Source organism: Rhinatrema bivittatum, chromosome 6 (assembly GCF_901001135.1).
Source record: "Rhinatrema bivittatum chromosome 6, aRhiBiv1.1, whole genome shotgun sequence".
NCBI lineage: Eukaryota > Metazoa > Chordata > Amphibia > Gymnophiona > Rhinatrematidae > Rhinatrema > Rhinatrema bivittatum.
The window spans coordinates 70,797,046-70,818,225 of record NC_042620.1 but is presented as its reverse complement, the minus strand read 5'-3'; the positions used below and the strand labels follow the sequence as shown (position 1 = coordinate 70,818,225).

General features: G+C 40.6%; 1 protein-coding gene across 3 annotated transcripts in view; it reads right to left on the bottom strand.

Annotated features, from left to right (window-relative positions):
* Positions 1-21,180, bottom strand: part of ACVR2A (activin A receptor type 2A) — a 404,271-nt gene that overhangs the window by 220,431 nt on the left and 162,660 nt on the right. For all 3 annotated transcript variants that reach the window (XM_029605421.1, XM_029605422.1, XM_029605423.1), the window contains one exon: positions 5,566-5,675. In XM_029605421.1, the coding sequence (XP_029461281.1) occupies positions 5,566-5,675 (110 nt within the window). The remainder of the gene's footprint in view (positions 1-5,565; positions 5,676-21,180) is intronic.

Below are 21,180 nucleotides of genomic sequence, written 5' to 3'. Positions count from 1 at the left end.
CACCTTGATAACTTCTTTGATCCAGCGAGCAATAGTCACCCGTGAGGCCGCTTCTCCTTGCCTCTTCCCATTGTGAAGGACGAACAGGTGGTCCGTCTTTCATACTGTCTCCGACATTTCCAGGTATCTGGACAGCAGCCTGCCGATGTCGAGATGATGCAGTATTCGACCTGCTTCAGATTTCTTCAACCCTTCCATGATTGGCAAGGATATGGTTTGGTTGAGGTGGAAGTGTGAGACTACTTTGGGTAAGAAGGAAGGAACCGTGCGAAGATGGATAGCCCCTGGGGTGATTCTGAGAAATGGATCGCGGCAGGACAGCGCTTGTAGCTCTGAGATGCGGCATGCTGAGCATACGGCCAGCAAGAACACCATCTTCAAGGTTAACAAACGGAGGGACAGACCTCGGAGGGGTCTGAAGGTGGGTCCCGCTAGGAATTCCAAAACTAGGTTGAGGTTCCACAGGGGCACTGGCCATTTCAGTGGCGGGCGAATGTGTTTGACCCCTTTCAGGAAACGTGAAACGTCTGGGTGTGCGGCAATGCTGTTGCCGTCACACCTGGGGCGTAGCAGGATAGCGCTGCCACCTGAACCTTGATTGAATTGAGGGACAGACCCTTCTGAAGCCCATCTTGCAGGAAATCCAAAATGATGGGGATTTAGAAGGCTTGTTTCAGAATGGCGTCCAGGTGCCGGTCATGTGCATCCTTGAGGGCCGCCCCTCCCTCCACTGGAATGGTGGTGCGCTTCACAATTGCGCAAACTATGGCGTCTACCTTGGGGCACGCCAGCAGCTCCTTGGTTGCCGGGTCCAGGGGGTACATGCTAGACAAGGCCCGACCCCCTTTGAATGAGGCCTCCGGCGCATTCCACTCCAGATCGATTAGCTGCTGTGCTGCTTGAAGGAGGGGAAAATGATGAGCCGTTTGACAAAGGCCCTCTAGCAGGGGGTTCATTCTAGGTTCCCCTCGGGTGCCTTGGCCCGGGATAGCCAGCTCCGACAGGCATTGAGAGACCAGGTCTGGGAGATCCTCCTTAAGAAAGAAGCGTCTCATGGTTCGATACGGCTCTATCCCCGAGGGAAGTTCTCCCTGCTCGGGGAGCTCGCCTTCTTCCTCAGAGCAATCTGAATCCCCATAAGTGGGGCTTCCGGGTGGCGGGTGGCCATGCCTAGGTCTAGAGGGTCCAGGGGCAGGGTCATCCAGTACGTATGGGTCTGTTCGGGGATCAGACTGCATCTTGACAAAGGCGTGAATCCCCTTGAATAATTCCACCTAGGAGAGCGAAGCAGGTTCTAGCCTTAGGGGCACCAGGTCTCTAGGGTTCCCCGGCTGCTCACCTCAGCCTGCTAGGTCCGGGGTGTTCCCTGAGGAACTGGCAATTAATCTGGGCTGGGACCGGCCCTGGCCTGGAACTCCCAGGGCCTCCTCACATTGGGCACATAGGGAGTCTGCTTCCTCGCTCTGTGTGGCTCTAAGGTGGCATGCTGAGCAGAGGCCTAGAGCTCTTATGCCTGATTCTGGAGGTGCCGGCTCTGTGGACGCATGGGCTCTCATACGCTCCATTGCGTCTGTTATCTCTATGCGCCGGTGCGCTCCCAGCCGAAAGTATGCGCCTTGTAATATGCGCGAAAGATGTGCGCCGATTAATGTGCGCCCATCAACGCACGCCCAAACAATATAATATGCACCCAATTACTTTCGGGCGCCTAACATACGCGCCCGTTGCCTGTGCGCTTAGTCTGAACACTAGATCGAGGCGGCGAGCAGGCAGGCAAAATGGCAGGCTTCCACGTAGGCAGACCCCGCTAATCCTCGCTCTTCGGAGACCAGCAAAGTAAAGATGTACGCCTTACCTGATCTTCGGCGCTTCCCGGGCGGTCTCCGGCTGCGGGGGGGAGAGGGTGATTACCGTCACCGCCACGCTCGAGGAAGTGCACCCGCTGCGTCTAAGCCGCGCCCGAACTCGTCTCGCTCGGGGGCCGTCCTCACCGCGAATGGATAGGGACCGAGGCTCCTATGCCGCGCCCTTCTCACTCGGGGGCTAGGTCCCTGCCGCGATTCGGCCACCGGACCGAGGCTCTTACCTCCGAGGGACCACGGAAATCACCTCGGGAAACTCAACTGGGGGAGGGACCCGAGGGTATCACCGCAGGAGTGCGGGGCTCATCTTCAGGTAGGATTCTTCTATGAATTTAATCGTTAGAATTTGGAAGAACGCTCAGCGAGCGTGAGGTAGCTCCAAACTGCTTTGGAGACGGAAATTACTGAGCTTCTGCACTTCCTGCAGGGGTATATGTACTACGTGCTGAAGTCAGATCCGTCTCCATCTGCTAGCACGAGCACACTATACCCATTCGTTCTGAGTCCATCTGCTACACGCTAGGAAAGGTTTGTCTTTTTGCGGATGACACTAAGATCTGCAACAGAGTGGACACGCCGGAAGGAGTGGAGAGAATGAAAAGGGATTTAAGGAAACTGGAAGAGTGGTCGAAGATATGGCAGCTGATATTCAATGCCAAGAAGTGCAGAGTCATGCATATGGGGTGTGGAAATCCGGAAGAACTGTATTCGATGGGGGGAGAAGGGCTGATGTGCACGGGGCAGGAGAGAGACCTTGGGGTGATAGTGTCTAATGATCTGAAGTCGGCGAAACAATGTGACAAGGCGATAGCTAAAGCCAGAAGAATGCTGGGCTGCATAGAGAGAGGAATATCAAGTAAGAAAAGGGAAGTGATTATCCCCTTATACAGTCCTTGGTGAGGCCTCACCTGGAGTACTGTGTTCAGTTCTGGAGACTGTATCTCCGAAGGGACAGAGATAGGATGGAGGCGGTCCAGAGAAGGGCGACCAAAAAGGTGGAGGGTCTTCATCGAATGACTTATGAGGAGAGATTGAAGAATCTAAATATGTACATCCTGGAGGAAAGGAGAAGTAGGGGTGATATGATACAGACTTTCAGATACTTGAAAAGTTTTAATAATCCAAAGACAACGACAAACCTTTTCCGTTGCAAAAAAATCAGCAGAACCAGGGGTCACGATTTAAAACTCCAGGGAGGAAGACTCAGAACCAATGTCAGGAAGTATTTCTTCACGGAGAGGGTGGTGGATGCCTGGAACGCCCTTCCGGAGGAAGTGGTGAAGACTAAAACTGTGAAGGATTTCAAAGGGGCTTGGGATAAATACTGTGGATCCATAAAGTCTAGAGGATCTGAATGAAGACAAGAGGCATGGGGGTGGCTTGAGGGAATGTTGGCTACTACCTGGAGATGAATGTCCTTATTCAATAATGCGACTCCAACATTGTTCTATGCTTCAACAGCAAGAAGAAATGTGGAAAAAAGGATTTGCAACCACATAAAAGCAGGGGAGTAGCTTGCTTGTTATGGCGGTTACTACCCCAAACCAAAAAAATACCTGATACTTCACTTTCAAGCAAATCCAGCATAGCCCTCTGCTTCAACGGCAGGGGAGGTAATTTTGTCAATTCACGCATATCCAGCATAGCCCTCTGCTTCAACGGCAGGGGAGGAAATTTTGTCAATTCACGCATATCCAGCATAGCCCTCTGCTTCAACGGCAGGGAAGCAAGACTGATACTTCGCTTTCAATGCATAGCCAGCATGGCTCTCTGCTTCAACGGCAGGGGGGAATGAAGAAAGGTGGATCTATATTCAGGCAACAATCAACAAGGACTGAATTACATAGTCTGAATAAACAGATAAGCATGGGTGTAGCTTGCTTATTGCGGTGGTTAATACCCCTAACTAAATTAAGCTATTTCACTTAGATGCAGGTCCAACACTGCTCTATACATTAATGGCAGGGGTGGAAGGGAAATAGAATAAAAAAAAAAAAAGGTTACTAAGAGCCAAGAGAAACATAAGTATGTGAAAGAAAAAAAAGTGCGAAAGCTTCCTGGGCAGACTGGATGGGCCGTTTGGTCTTCTTCTGCCGTCGTTTCTATGTTTCTATGTTACTACCAATGCTCCCTCCAAGAAGTGACTAGGTGTGCACAAAGTTTTTTTTTTGTATGAGCAACAATTTTTTTTAAACCAACAATTTTTGAGTGCCAATATTAGCATTGCATTTCTTTATATAGCAAAAAGAAAAATGTATATGGGAACCATGTAAACCTTGTGAGCGATGCTCCAAAATATATGAGCAATTGCTCATTCGCTCTGCTTAAAGGGAACTATGGTAAATATCATATGAAACTTACTGGGCAGACTGGATGGACCATTTGGTCTTTTTCTACCATCATTACTATGTTATTATGTAAACTGTGCACCAATGTGTGACATCTAATAATTCTACAACTTTTTGATAAAATTGGAGATATATAAAAAAAAATGGGTTAAATGATACATTTGTAAAAATTACATTGTACTTTTGTAATGATTATTTTTCATCTCCTACCATAAAGTTAAGCAGGTGTCAATAAAGGAATGGGAAAGAATCCTATCTACCTACTACCATTGTAAGACATGAATGAAGAGAGGTAAGGAAAAGGAAGTGTTCTCAATCTTCCTAATTGACGCCACAATCTAGTTCTGGATCAAACACTGGTATGAAATTATACACACAGTATGAGGTCCAAATTCAGCACTCATGCAGCTCAGCAAGCTAGTGTATAAACTTATCCGGCTAACTTAGCCTATATATTTAATTTAGCTGGGTAACTTTAGAGTAGGTCTGCAGGACAATCAGATTTAGCCAGCTAGCTCAGCTCCAACTTGTTACGCTTCCGGAACGATCCTAACTTATTCCGGGCTAAATTTTATCCAAATAAAATGTTTTCTGGTTAGACTTTAGCCAGATAAGTGCCCAAATATTCATTTAGCCAGATAGCTTCTGAGTTATCCAGCTAAATGTCTTTGAATATGGACCTCTATATGTCTCCACAAAGCTGAATTTTACATGTGTATGGCTGGAAATGGGATTTGAAAGTAGGACTTGAAGCCTAAGTGCATAGCTGGCAGTCTAAACAAAACAAAACAAAAACAAAAAACAGTATAGTACTGCAACTGATATTCATCCTAATTTTCTAATTAAGTCACAAAATTTAGATGCCTATCCTCTCTCTTTCCACCACAGAAAATACATATTTTACTTGTAATATGATACTATGAAAGGTTCCAGTAAAACTCCACTTTTTTTTTTTTGGCTGTAAGTCCTCTTTATATTTTTGGACAAAAGTATTTTGTTAAATGAGCAGTCTGTTTTATAAAAGATGCTAATTTTTTTTCACAAGAGAAGTGGCCAGCACTGTAAAATAGAAAAGTGGCATTTATCTAATATGGGAAAACAATTTGTGAATTTTCTTTTTATTTTATAGCAGTATGATAACACTGCCATGTTAGACAAGGTATTGTCAACTAATCCAATTTTTATATCCCCAAATGTTACTGTATACTAGAGTCCACATTTTGAATACACAATTATGATAACTGGAAAAGAACATTGAATTTGCCTGTTATGAAACTCATTTCTGCATATATTATGAAATACATAAGAATATTTATCATTAAAAATAGAATAGTCAAATGCAAAAAAATACTTACGTTGTGTGACTTCCATCTCAGGTAAGTAGAAAAACCTCTCATTACAAATGTTGCCTTCACAGCAGCAGAAAAACACATCAGGACTATCTTTTTTTTCTATACAATCATTCCTGCAAAAGATTGCAATATAAGTATTATTAATGCTAGAAAGTACATGAATTAATAGGTCCATCTTTTACAAACATACTCATAATGTATTACTGACAATACTGTGCCTAACAAGGAATTATATTACACTGTCTTAAAATATGTTTTTTAGTATCTAGAACTTCCAGTGAATAAAGCAAAGTTGCTCACCTGCAACAAGGGCCCTCCGAAGACAGAAGAGTGAACAGTCACATATGTAGGCGACATCATCTGTTGGCACTGACATATACCATACCTCAGAGAATTCTAGGAAAGCCTGGAAAAACGTCCAGGCATACATGAGAATTCCCAGGCAACTACCAACCACAAACAGCCCCCTCAGTCCTATAATATAACTTTGAACAGAGATCCCCAAACTTTTTCTGAGAAGGCCACTTCAGATCACTGAGCATGTGTGCTAACTACTGATGTCTATATATAAAGGAATATATAAAAATTAGGCTAGTAGGAAATTTATGCTGGCCTTTAACTTACAAGCAAACAGGATGAAAATTTTAAAAACCTAATTTAGAAGAAATATTCAAAAACATGCAGAATCTACAATACAAAATGAAAGCTAAATGCTAGATCAATGTGTAACAAAACCATAGTTGTTTCTGAAATTTTATTAGAGAAAAAGACCTGATTTGTTATGCATCACAAAAATATGGCTGTTCGAGTGACATGGTATTGATCAATTAGTTATGTCCTCCATTGTATACAGAACAACCAACAGTTTAACTTATTAGTCTTGCAAAGTTTTTTTTTTTTGTTTTTTTTTAACTGCATCAGCAAGCCTGACAGCGTACCCTCTCACTCAACGGGCCTCCTGGACAGCTCCATTATTTGCGATAAACTTTTTTGTGCGTTTGTTATAATTTATTTGTTTGTTTAGTTTTATATACTGTCATTCGGTTCAGCCAAAAATCAAACAGAGAATAAACCATTAAAAACATTGATGCACAAATTAATAGTGGAAAAGAAGAAGGGATCGGGGAAAGGTTGGTGGTGAAAAAGGGAGCATAAGGAAAAGAAGGGAAAGGATAGTGGTAACAGTATTGGTATTTAAACGTATTCAGGATGGTCTTCTAGTGTTAATTATAAGCTCATACTGCTATTATGATGGTCGTTGCCAGACGATATTTCATTATCTCTTTTGCATGAGTATGGTTGGTAGTCTTGGTTAAAATTAGATTGTTGAAATAATCATTAACGTAGACTTTATGAAAAAGAAAACTCTTTAGATCTTTTTTGAAAGTTTTGATATTCGTTTGAGTTCTTAAATAAGGTGGTAAGGAGTTCCATTTTTTAGGACAGGCTATGGAGAAAGCTCTATTTCTTGTTGTTGAAAGATGAGCATTTTGATGGGTGGAAATATTAGACAAGAGGTATTATTTGATCGAAGATTCCTGTTGTTGTTCTGTAACGTGATTTTTAGGCTTGTTTTTTTGTGGTGATTTTGTGCATTAAAAATCCAAATGTGACTAATTCATAGTGATCATGGCTCAACAGCAGCCATTGTTTCGCATATAGCTTCTTCAGGAGCCCTATGATCACTTCAACACACTGATCTTCCAAACTCCAGTTATTTATATACAGTTATCTATAAAGATAATCTAATGTCAATAAATATCTAATAGACTTAATAAAATACTTATCTTTGTGAAGACTCAATACCCTTAATGCAGGACTTCGTCTCATAGGTCTTCCAACAGGGGAAACAGAGGAAGCCATTCGCTCAATCCTTTGCTCGACAAACCATTAACTTACCTGGCCAATGAAAACGCCCCAAAGGGAATCAACATCATTTCAAATGCGGTCATCAACTAGAGCGCTATACAGGCTTGGAATTTATCCAGTTTACAATTATTCACTTGTATCCTTCCTAATCGCCAATAGTGATCACTATAGTCTTGATCTTGATTAGCCACAATGTCATATAAATATGATTAAATTGTTCTTAATATCTATACTTGTCTGTTGGACTTCTGATGTTTATGACTGCAGCTCTATAATGATGTTCATGATTCTCTCTGTTGATTAGACATAAAAGTTAGTATGTCATCCAATCAAAGAAAAACCAAAATGAAATATTAATAAGCCGAATGAAGTATTATGCGAAGAATACAACATCATAGATATATACTGAGGTCAAGTTCTGAATTAAGGCCCGTAGGCTTAATAGTGTGTAAGATGTAAATCCATCTCTGTTCGGGACATAATAATCTCCGGTCCAGATTGCCTCCATGCTGCTATAAAGCATAGACTAAGATCATCAAATTCATGTGACATTTCAATATAATGTGAAACTAATGGAGCACAGACATGGCATGTAGACAAATTAGACATGTTCAATCATTCTGGTTTTCAAAGAACGTAGTTTTCCCAAAGTAAAATTTGTCACAGAGACAATGGATAGCATACACCACACCGATCGATGCACAAGTTGTCTGTTGTCTTAAAATCACAGTTCTTTGTGCAGAAGGAAAATAAAAAGAAGTCATATTCATCAATATATGGCATATTATACACGAACCACAAGGCTTGTCTGACCCTGTCACATAAGTGCGATCCTCTAGTGTAAGGTACACATGGAAAATGTTTAAATATATTGTGTATCTGTAAAATGTGCCAATTGCATAAAATAGCCTTCTTTACTAAACTTGCTAATGGAGAGAATGGAACACCACAAGTCAATCATTCATCTTCGATTGTCGTCTGTACGAGAAATAACCATTCACAATGAGTATATTTTGCTCTCAAAAAAGACCTCTTAATACACCTATTTGGGGTATCCATGTCCTAAAAATCTTTCCTTGAGAGCCTTCGCTTGATGGTAGTAATCATTATTTGATGAACACATCCTATATGTATACAAAAAAATTGACTCAGGTAAATTTTCTTTTAAGCTACACGGATGAGCACTGGAAAAATGAAGTAATGTATTACTGAGGATAGGCTTGTGATGTAAAGTCGTACAAAATCCATCTTCAGTCTTTGAAATCAAAATGTCCAAAAATGGAAAGTGATGATTTTGTATATTTATTTATTTTATTTATTTATTTATTTAATGGTTTCTTATATAACGAGGCACGTTTGCAAAACATCACCTCGGTTCACAATGTAACATAACTTAGCAACAAGCTTTACAATAATAATAATAATAATAACTTAGGAACAAGCTTTACAATAATAACATTAACAGGTAGCGGTTAATAGGGCAGGGGATGATAATACGAGATATATATACAAATGTACATGTTAGTTTTAACAATTAAGTTATATAAAGCAATCAGGAAAATCAGCAGGGTGAAGTGAACGATGGAAGGGGAAGATGAGGAGAAGACCTAAAGAGGTTGGGAGGGGGGGAGAGAAGATAGCGAGGGTGAGGGTCAATTGGGTAGGGAGAGAAAAAAGAAAGGGCGAGGGTCAGGTGGGCAGTCGGTTAGGCGGTCAAGTCATATCTTAGGTGAGAGAGAGATGCCGTACATCTCAAATTATGATTGCGTGACTTTAGCTAAACCAAAAAGCTATCAAATCTTGTACCTTTTCCAAACCTTTTCAAAAGGTACAAGATTTGATAGCTTTCCAAACAATGAATATATCATTGATGTATAGTTTTCATATCAAAATGGAAGTATGGAATTCATGTGTTTGATCAATCCATTGTGCTTCAAAATGTTCCATATATAAATTGCAAAAACAGCCCCAATCATGAGGAACATTCTTAATGCTAAAAAATACTTTTAAAATTATATAGGGAATTTGTATCAGAGTTCAGAGTGCTCCTTTCAATACAATCTTCAGACTCTTGCCCGCAATGGGCTTCAACCAGTATTATGCATGAGCACTAGATTTTACTTCATTTACTGCTTCCCATATATCATTTTTTTACTACTTTTTATTCATTTCCCATAAACTTATTTTTTCTTTTATAATCCTTCTTCCCAATTATTAAAAATAATTTGACTTATCTTTTCTTGGCTTCACTTGCATTTAAGACTTTTCGTATGCTGAAAACACCTTGTGTTACTTATACTACCTGCTGTAGTGCTCCCACTGCTCTAAGCCCGACATTGACAATGTTTCGGCATGTTACCATGCCTTCTTCAGGGGACACAATGTTATTCTACAATGAAATAACACAACAAACACCAATCACTTATTTCAACTATTTAACTTTTTCCTCATTTTAATGCACTACAATGGAACCCGACCAGGCTCCAATCCGCAGCTCTCAAAGATGGCGTTTAATGCTTATGTGCCCTTAACCGGAAGTGTAGTTTATATAGGCAAACCCCCGCTTCACTTTCATCTAATCGAGTCTCGTGCCTTACATAAACTGCCCAATCCATTTCTTTATTCAATCCTGCAGGATATACCGTGCTCAATTTAAAAATCCAACTTGCTATTTTTGCAGTAACCTTAGATTCACAATGCCACCCCTCGCATCACATCACAATGCTTCTACGACTGTACATTTAAGATCTTCAAATTCATGTCACCTGTCTAAACAATGCTGTACCAACGGAGCTTCTACTTTTTTACATTTTAAGGCATTTTGTGCTCAAACGAGTTTTAAGTTTCCTCATTGTCTTCCCTATAACAACATTTCACAGGGACACCACACTACATACACAAAAGTTTGCTTGATAAGCACGTTGTCCTCGTTTTAGGTTTATAACTCCGTAATTTTTGCAAAGGTAAATTACTATTAGAGTGTGCTTGTGCGCACATTGAACAAGAATTACATGGAAAATTTCCCACTTGTTAAACTCCCCATGCTCCAACTTCTTTATAAAATGAATGTACCACTTGATCTTTTATGTTGCTTCCTCGCCGGAACGCTATCATCGGTTGTTCCTTAAAGACAGAGTACAGCTGTAAGACATGCCAGTGTCGTCTTATACTCCTCACTACCCCCTGTACCTCTGGGGAATATGGCAAAACACAGGTCAAGCGTTTTGAACTCTTCTTTTTTCAAGTATTCAATAGGAGATCCCTATTGTTCCAGTGGGCCCTCTTCATGGCTCTCCTCACCACCTTCAATGGATAACCCCTCTGCACAAATTTTTGGCACGTCTTTGCCTTTCTCTTTATATTCCTGTGTGATTGAAAACAGTCTTCTTAGACGTAGAAACCTTCCAAACGGGATACTATCCCTCAAAATCTGCGGATGACAGCTTGCATAATTCAACAATGTGTTCCGATCTGTTGGTTTTTGGTATATCGAAGAAAATTTGATTTGCTATTATAGAAATCTGTGATTTTAAAAACGGCACTGTGGTGTCACCATAATTGTGTGTAAACTGTAAGTAGGGATCACAGGTGTTTAACCAGTTCATAAACTTTTCAAACATTTCTCTACCTCCAGTCCACAGGATAATAATGTTATTTATGAATCTACAAAAAACAGCCAACTTGATCCTGTACAAATATAATCAAATAAACACGAAAGGAATCTGCCAACTTACATCCAAAAGTCACCACTCACATTCATAGTTTCCCATATCAATTTTATTTATTTATTGTTTTTGTATTTTGTATTTTTCTTTTTATTATTGTTAGTAACCACATCAGCAAGCCTGACAACGTGCCTTATTACTTACAAAGGCCATCCGGACCACTCATTCATCTGCAGTATTGTTGAATTTAATCTATTTACTATTTTCAAGTATGTTTCATCCTTTAATTTTCTAATTATTTCAATGTTTGTATTTTCAATGAAACATCAATCTTATCCCGTTAATGGCTCGACAACGGCCGGTGTTTCGCAAATATATTGCGTCAGGAGCCAATAGATAGAGGGAACATTGTGCGTAAAAAATGTTGCAACAATGTATAACTTGTTTTAATCTTTAATTTATCTCCAGTTCCTGCCAGACAAAACAATACCGATATGTTGTCAATCACTCTTTTGTAAAAAAAAAGGAAACTTTTACTTATCTTGCTGTTGGTAGTAGAACAAACTTCCAGGACGCCATGCCTCAACTCACTTCACCATCGGGACAGAGACCACATGATTGCTTCTCCGTAGTTTAAATAGCATAAGCCACCACTTACATAGTCATGATGACGTATACCAACACCTCTACGTCATATACGTCTTTAGAACAATGAACATTGGTAAGAAATAAATTATAGCATTGCAAATACTGAATGTAAAATTAAGTAAAAAAATTTCACAGAAACAAGTTTAATTCTAATGCAGAATTTAAACAGTTGGATGAACTGGGTTCAAATGTATCCATTGCTATTCAGCTCTTAGTAAGTGTACATTCAAATCTCCTCCCCGCCAAGAAGGTTTAATCTGTGCCAGAACACATACCTTTAAATCTTCGAAGCTATGAGAAAAATCAAGACAGTGAGTCACCAAAGGAGCATTTACCCGATTCATGGATAGACATGAATGATGTTCTATTATCAGAGTCTTTAAAGATCGTTTGGTTTTCCCCAAGTAAAACATGTTATATGGGCACTGAATTATATAAATCTATCATCTATCCATTTTTCAAGGCTTAAAAAAACTATTTATTTACAACATGAGCATTTGTACATGGGCAGGAGTGATTTATATAATTCAGTGCCCATATAACATGTTTTACTTGGGGAAAACCAAACTATCTTTAAAGACTCTGATAATAGAACATCGTTCATGTCTATCCATGAATTGGGTAAATGCTCCGTTGGTGATTCACTGTCTTGATTTTTCTCATAGCTTCGAAGATTTAAAGGTATGTGTGCTGGCACAGATTAAACCTTTTGGCGGGGAGGAGATTTGAATGTACACTTACTAAGAGCTGAACAGCGATGGATATGTTTGTTGAACACAGTTCATCCAACTGGATTAAATTCTGCATTAGAATTAAACGTGTTTCTGTGAAAATTTTTCACTTAATGCTATAATTATTTCTCACCAATGTTCATTGTTCTAGAGAGGTATATGAAGTAGAGGTGTTGGTATACGTCATCACGACTACGTAAGTGATGGCTTATGCTATTTAAACTGAGGTGAAGCAATCTTGCGGTCTCTGTCTCGACGGTGAAGTGAGTTGAGGCATGGTGTCCTAGAAGAGGTTTGTTCCACTACCAACAGCAAGATAATTTAAAAAGTTTCCCCCCTTTTTTTTTTTTTTTTTTTACAAAAGAGTGATTGACAGCATATCGGTATTGTTTTGTACAGCAGGAACTGGAGATAAATTAATAGATTACAGCAACATTTTTTGGGCACAGTGTTCCCTCTATACAGTGGTTCCTGACGAAGTAACATATTTGCGAAACACTGGCCGTTGTCGAGCCATTAACAGGATAAGACTGATGTTTCATTGAAAATAAGAACATTGACATAATTAGAAAATTAAAGGATGAAACATACTTGAAAACAGCAAATAGATTAAATTCAACAATACCGCAGATGATTGAGTAGTCCGGACGGCCTTTGTAAGTAATAAGGCACGTTGTCAGGCTTGCTGATGCAGTTACTAACAATAAAAAAAATATATATATATATATAAAAATAAATAAATAAAATTGATATGGGAAACTATGAATGTGAGTGGTGACTTTTGAATGTAAGTTGGCAGATTCCTTTTGTGTATGATTATCTATGAATCTATGCCAGAACAAAATATGTTGTACATACGGAGGTAGATCTTAAATAAGTACGCACGCGCGAACAAAAATACGCCGGATTTTATAAGATACACGCGTAGCTGCGCGTATCTTATAAAATCCGGGGTCGGCGCACGCAAGGCTGCGCAAAAATCGGCAATCTGTGCGCGCTGAGCCGCACAGCCTGCCTCCGTTCCCTCCGCGTCCCCCCAACTTCCCCTCCCTTATCTACCCCACCCCCCAGCCCTAATTAAATCCCCCCCTACCTTTGTTGTGCAAGTTACGCCTGCTTGAAGCAGGCGTAACTTGCACGTGCCACTTCAGCATCCCCTGGCACAGGCCACAGTGTCTGGGGACTCGGGACCGCCCTCCCGGCCCACCCCGAACCATCACCATGCCCCCGGACCGCCCCCTGACCCCCGGACACACCCCCTCCCGCCCCTTTTACGAATCCCCGGGACTTACATGCGTCCCAGGGCTTTGCGTGCACCGGCGGCCTATGCAAAATAGGCGCACCAGTGCCCTGTGTGCCTAAATCTGGCAGGATTTACGCGCGCAGGGCTTTTAAAATCTAGCCCATGGTGAATTTTGTATCCATTTCTGTTCAAATTGTCCCACATACAGACTGGCCACACTTGGTGCCATTGTGGCTCCCATTGCTGTTCCTCCTATTTGTTGATAAAATACCTCATCAAATAAGAAAAAAAGTTTCTTTCAAAGCTAAGGATGCTAAATAAAGAACAAATTTTACTGGAGTCCATAGGCCAATGCCCCCCACTGTTAATGTATTTTGAATCACCCGCAAAGCTGCATCTTGGGGGATATTTGTGTACAACGACAATATCTATCATTACTAAAGATACTCCCCGATAAGGGGACATTCATATCTTGAAGGGTCTTAATCAGCTCCCCTGAGTCATGGACATATGATGGCAGGCCCGGGACCAATGGCCTAAAAAAAGACGTCAACATACTGGGACAACGGTTCCAACAGCGAACCTCTTGCTGATATTACTTGACGTCCTGGTAGATGTTCCAAATTTGTATGTACCTTCGGCAAGTGGAAAAATACCGGAACTATTGAATGATCCACTGTCAAAAATCGGAACTCTTGTTGTAATCCATTCGTTTTTCAGAGCTTCATCCAGCAACACATCAACCCACTTTAACTCCCAGGTAGTGTGGTGTCCCTGTGAAATGTTATAGGGAAGACAATGAGGAAACTTAAAACTCCTTTGAGCACAAAATGCCTTAAAATGTAAAAAAGTAGAGGCTCCGTTGGTACAGCACTGTTTAGACAGGGGACATGAATTTGAAGACCTTAAATGTACAGTCTTAGAAGCATTGTGATGTGCTGCGAGGGGTGGCAATGTGAATCTAAGGTTACTGCAAAAAGAGCAAGTTGGATTTTTAAATTGAGTACGGTATATCCTGCAGGATTGAATTGGGCAGTTTTTATGTAAGGCATGAGACTCGATTAGATGAAAGTGAAGCGGGGGTTTGCCTATATAACTACACTTCCGGTTAAGGGCGCATAAGCATTAAACGCCATCTTTGAGAGCTGCAGATAAGAGCCCGGTCGGGCCGTAAAAAAAGAATAAGTTCCATTGTAGTGCATTAACATGAGGAAAAAGTTAAATAGTTGGAATAAGTGATGGGTGTTTGTTGTGTTCTTTCATTGTAGAATAATGTTGTCCCCCCTGAAGAAGGCATGGTAACATGCCGAAACATTGTCAATGTCAGGCTTAGAGCAGTAGGAGCACCGCAGTGGGTAGTATAAGTAACACAAGATGTTTTCAGCATACGAAAAGACTTAATTGCAAGTGAAGCCAAGAAAAGATAAGTAAAATAAATTATTTTTAATAATTGGGAAGAAGGATTATAAAAGAAAAAATAAGTTTATGGAAAATAAATAAAAAGTAATAAAAAAAAATGATATGGGAAGCAGTAAATGACGTAAAACCTAGTGCTCATGCATGATACTGGTTGAAGCCCACTGCGGGCAAGAGTCTGAAGATTGTATTGAAAGGAGCACTCTCAACTCTGATACTAATTCCCTATATAATTTTAAAAGTATTTTTTAGAATTAAGAATGTTACTCATGATCGGGAATGTTTTTGTTGTTTAATAAGTGAGGGAATTAAGCCAAATTGTGTTTGTATTATTCGTTGTGAAAAAGTCCACATATAAATTGGCCACATCTGGGGCCATCATGGCCCCCACAGCCGACCCTCAAATCAGTTTATAAAACCTCCTTTCAAAAGCAAAAAAAACGTTTGTTTTCTTGGAGGCAATCTGAACTGCAGATTATTATCTGCCAAACAGAGATGGATTTACATCTTACACACTATTCGATTTATTAATGTTTCATTTTGTTTTTTCTTTGATTGGATGACATTCTAAGTTTTATGTCTAATCAACAGAGAATCATGATCATCGTTAAACAGCTATGCAAGATCAAGACTATAGTGTTCACTATTGGCGATTGGAAAGGATACAAATGAATCATTGTAAACTGGATGAATTCCAAGTCTGTATAGCACTCTGGTTGATGATAGCATTTGAAATGATGACATTGATTCCTTTTGGGATGTTTTCATTGACCACGTATGTTAACGGTTTGTCGAGCTCAGCGTCTTATAAAAAGGATTGAGCGAATGGCTACCTCTGTTTTCCCCATTGGAAGATCTATGAGATGAATAAAGTTCTGCATTAAGGCTACTGAGTCAGCACAAAGATAAGTATTTTATTAAGTTAAGTCTGTTAGATATTTACTGACATTAGATTATCTTTATTTATAGATACCTGTATATAAATAACTGGAGTGTGGAAGATCAGTGTGTTGAAGTGATCACGGGGCTCCTGAAGTAACTATATGTGAAACAATGGCCACTGTTAAGCCATGATCACTATGAATTAGTCACATTTGGATTTTTAATGCATTATAAGAAACACACAAAGCGTTTATCGCAAATGATGGAGCTGTCTGGGCAGCCCGTTGAACGAGAAGGCAGGCTGTCAGGCTTACTGATGTGGCTAAAAAATTTGCAAGACGAATACGTTAAAACTGTTGGTTGTTCTGGGATTTCCTGATATCACTATCAGTGTTGGTGGAGATTCCTGACTCTTTTTTCTATTACTCCATTGTATACAGTAATTTCAAAACCATGTATGTTCAAACATGGAGGTGGATTGTTAATTTTATAAATAAATGCAAATAAAGCCTCAGTACACAGAGAGTAATTACTCCTCATTAGATCATGGGAACAATAACACAAGTACATATTCCATTCAGATGTGGTCAACTATCTCATAGTACAACTCGGGTTCAATCACCATTTAGGATAACAGTAATAGTTATTCATATCTGAATGGAGTATGTGCTTGTGTTATTGTCCCATGATCTAATGAAGAGTAATTAATCTCCATGAATGGAGGGCTTTACTTGCATATATTTATAACATTTGTAGACTGTGCTATCATCACTTCTAGGTGGCTATCAAAAGCTAATTTGCACAATATGATTATTTTAGGAGATTTTAACATGCATAACAATGAGAAATCTACTCAATCTGGTGATTTTCTGATGACAATGACAGCTCTAAGAAAGCAGCAGATTAATGATAAATCAAAACATACTAGAAATCATACCCTTTAACTTTTCTAAGCAATGAGTTGGTTGTTCAAAATTCATGTGATCGGGAATGCAATCAAGTTCCTTGGACAAATCACTGAAATTAATGTAATGGTCCATACCTTTGCATTCATTAAGAACATAAGATATGCCATACTGGGTCAGACCAAGGGTCCTTCAAGCCCAGCATCCTGTTTTTAACAGTGGCCATTCCAAGTCACGACTACCTAGCAAGTACCCAAACATTAAATGGATCTCAAGCTACTATTTGCTTATTAATTAATAGCAGTTTATGGATTTTTCTTTTTGAATCTTATCCAACCCTTTTTTAAACCCAATTACATTAACTGCTGTAACCATATCCTCTGGCAATGAATTCCAGAGCTTAATTATGCGCTGAGTGAAAAATAATTTTATTTTAAATGAGCTACTTGCTTAACTTAATGAAGTGCCTCCTAATCCTATTATCTGAGAGAGTAAATCGATTTACATTAACCTGTTCAAGTCCTTTCATGATTTTGTAGACCTTATTCCCCCCCCCCCCCCAGTCGTCTCTTCTCCAAACTGAACAGCCCAAAACTTTTTAGCCTTTCCTCATAGGGGAGCCATTCCATGCCCATTAAAAATATTTCTACAAGAAATCAAATATTATAAGTGGTCATATTGAAATTGATCAACAGAGTGCTAAATAGCCTCCTATTTTGAACTCACAACGGAGAAGACAAAGGATGCTGTTGAAATGCAGCATAACTCACTGAAAAAGCATTAAATGGAACAGCTCCCCTGAAAACAAGTAAATCCATACCACATTCTGCACTATGGTTTAATAAAAATCTCAAAACGGCAAAAAAAACGAATCTCTATCAAGTATCTGGCGAAAACCAAACACTGCCTCAGCTTTATTAGATTATGTTCGACAAACAGTAGGTGCAGAAAGAGAGAGCTTTTTTCATATAAAAAAAAAATATAGGCTGTCAGGCATCACCCTAGGGAATTGTTTCTTATGACATTTCACTCAGTCTTAGGAAGAAAATAGGTGGAATTTCAACAGTGGGAAATCAATTATGGACTATGATCAGTTTGTGGTATTCTTCTGTGATAAAATCATGGAAATCTGTGCATACTTCTCAGATGACAAACCTAGTGCCACTTGAACAGATATTAGTCATGAGAAATATGGAAGTATTTCAGTATTTACAAGTAAGGAGATAACCCATTTTATGTCTGCAGTAAATAGTAAATTTTCTCTGATGAATCCCTGTCCTACTCTGAAATTTATCCCTACTGATATAGATCTGGCCATCTCCGATTGTCAAATTTGTCACTGTCAGAAGGCTGCCTTCCATCGCAAGTGAATTATTTTTTTTCTTTGTCCAATTTTTTAAAAGTCTAGTTTTTGATCCAGTAATTCCTGCTACCATCCTATTAACTCATTACAATATTTAGAACTGGTAATTGAGGGGATGGTTCTGAAAAACTGCAGGCGACAATCATGAAATCTAAGTTGAGTTTTCAATCAGATCATGACACAGAGACCTTATTGTTTAGACAAGTTTAGAAAGGGTTTTTATGGTGGAAGGATTTGTGCTAGTATTCTTGGATATATGTTGAATCATGACTTACTGTTGGCTCAACTGTCAGAGCTGGGAATCTGAGATGTTATACTAAACTTGTTTAAATCTCTACCCCCCCCTCCCCCTCCCCTACCAACCCCTGCCCTATTGAACCCTCTCTCATACTTTTCCTGTAAGTAACCCGCTTAAATTTGTATATTTTCCTGTAAATAGCACGTTACAGTTTTAATGCTCTAATTTCTATGCCCCCTGCTTTTACTCTTGTAAGTAACCTGCTTAAATTTGTATATAGTCCTGTAAATAGCTCGTTACAGTTTTAATGCTTTAATTTCTATGCCCCCTGCTCTTTGTATAATCCTCCTTGTTTTCCCCTCCCTGTTGATTGTAATTTCTGCCTTTAGTTACAATGTGAACCGGTATGATGTATGCATACTAATACCGGTATATAAAAAGTTTCAAAATAAATAAATAAATAAATAAATCATATTGGATGACTATGTTCAGCAAGTAAAAAATAAGCATTCCACTTCTTTCTGGATACCATTGAAAAAAGGGATACCACAGGGTTCTGAGTCAACTGCAACATTTATTAAAAATGTATAGACTGCTTATCATATTTACTAAGCAGTTTACATAAAAATGTACATACTTAAAACATTTAATATCTGTAACTGATTTATAAAATATTGGCAAATCTCGAAGCCAAATATCGAAAATATGTGGATGACATACAATTTTAGATTCCTATAACCACTACCTTTTCAATCAATAAATTGATATCCATAATCAACTTGTGTTGAACATGAGTAAAACAGAAGTTTTAGTGTTACTCAAGAATCACATTGTAGAGATTACTTACCTGATAATCTCCTTTTCCTTAGTGTATGCAGATGGAGTCAAAACAAATGGGTATAGTGTGCTCGTGCTAGCAGTTGGAGACGGATCTGACGTCAGCACGGGTACATATACCCCCACAGGAAGTGTAGCAATTCAGTAATCTTCCTTGCAAAGCTGTAGCTGACCGATCGATTAATAAACAGGATTACCCTGACCGATTGACAGTAGCTGGAGACTGCCAGTGTTCTCAACCGGAAGGCGTCGACACCTGGCAGGGTGGATGGCCTATTATAAGAAAACATGGCTTACCGTGAGTCGGTGAATTCTCATGTATGCCGGCAGCCAGGTGGGATGCTGAGTCCATCTGCATACACTAAGGAAAAGGAGATTATGAGGTAAGTAATCTCTACATTTCCTAGCGTGTAGCAGATGGACTCAAAACAAATGGGATGTACAAAAGCTACTTCCGGACTGGGCGGGAGGCTGCCCGAGGACCATGTAGGATTGCCCTCGCAAATGCTGTGTCCTCCCTGGCCTGGACGTCCAGACGGTAGAATCTGGAGAAGGTATGGAGGGAGGACCACGTCGCCACTTTCCATATCTCTGCAGGCGACAGCAGCTTAGCTTCTGCCCAAGAGGCCGATTGTGCTCTGGTAGAATGAGCCTTGACCTGTAGAGGCGGTGGTTTTCCCGCCTCCACGTAGGCTGCCTTGATAACTTCTTTAATCCAGCGGGCGATGGTTGGCCGTGAGGCCGCTTCTCCTTGCTTCTTCCCGCTGTGCAGGACGAATAGGTGGTCCGTCTTTCGTACTGCTTCTGACATTTCCAGGTATCTGGACAGCAGTCTGCAGATGTCGAGATGGCATAGCATTCGACCTTCCTCAGACTTCTTCAAACCTTCCGTGGTAGGCAAGGATATGGTTTGGTTGAGGAAAAGTGTGAGACCACCTTGGGTAAAAAGGATGGTACTGTGCGAAGATGGATAGCTTCTGGAGTGATTCTGAGAAATGGATCACGACAGGATAGTGCTTGTAGCTCTGAGATGCGGCGTGCAGAACACACAGCCAGCAAGAACACGATCTTCAAGGTTAACAAACGGAGGGACAGGCCTCGAAGGGGCCTGAAGGCCGATCCCGCCAAAAATTCCAATACTAGGTTGAGATTCCAAAAGGGCACTGGCCACTTCAGTGGCAGGCGAATGTGCTTGACTCCTTTCAGGAAACGTGAGACGTCTGGGTGTTTGGCAATGGTGTTGCCGTCACTCCTGGGAACGTAGCAAGCCAACGCTGCTACCTGAACCTTGATGGAGCTGAGGGACAAACCCTTCTGAAGTCCATCTTGTAGGAAGTCCAAAATTATAGGAATCTTAGCGGCATATGAATTGGTGCCGTGAGAGTCGCACCAGGCTTCAAAGACTCTCCAAATCCTGATATATGTTAGGGATGTGGAGAACTTGCGTGCTCGGAGGAGTGCATCTATAACCGGTTCCGAGTATCCCCTTTTCTTCAGTCGAGCCCTCTCAATGGCCAGACCGTAAGAGAGAATTGAGCCGGATCCTCATGGAGGATGGGACCTTGCCGCAGCAGGTCCCTGTAGGGAGGCAGAGGTAGAGGGTTCCCTGCCAGTAGTCTTCTCATGTCTGCGTACCAGGGTCTTCTTGGCCAGTCCGGGGCCACTAGAAGAACCAGGCCTCTGTGTTGCTGAATCCTGTGCACAATGGCGCCCAGCAGGGGCCATGGAGGAAAGGCGTATAACAGGATCCCCTGAGGCCACGGCTGTACCAGGGCATCGATCCCCTGAGCCCGAGGATCCCGCCTGCGGCTGAAATATCTG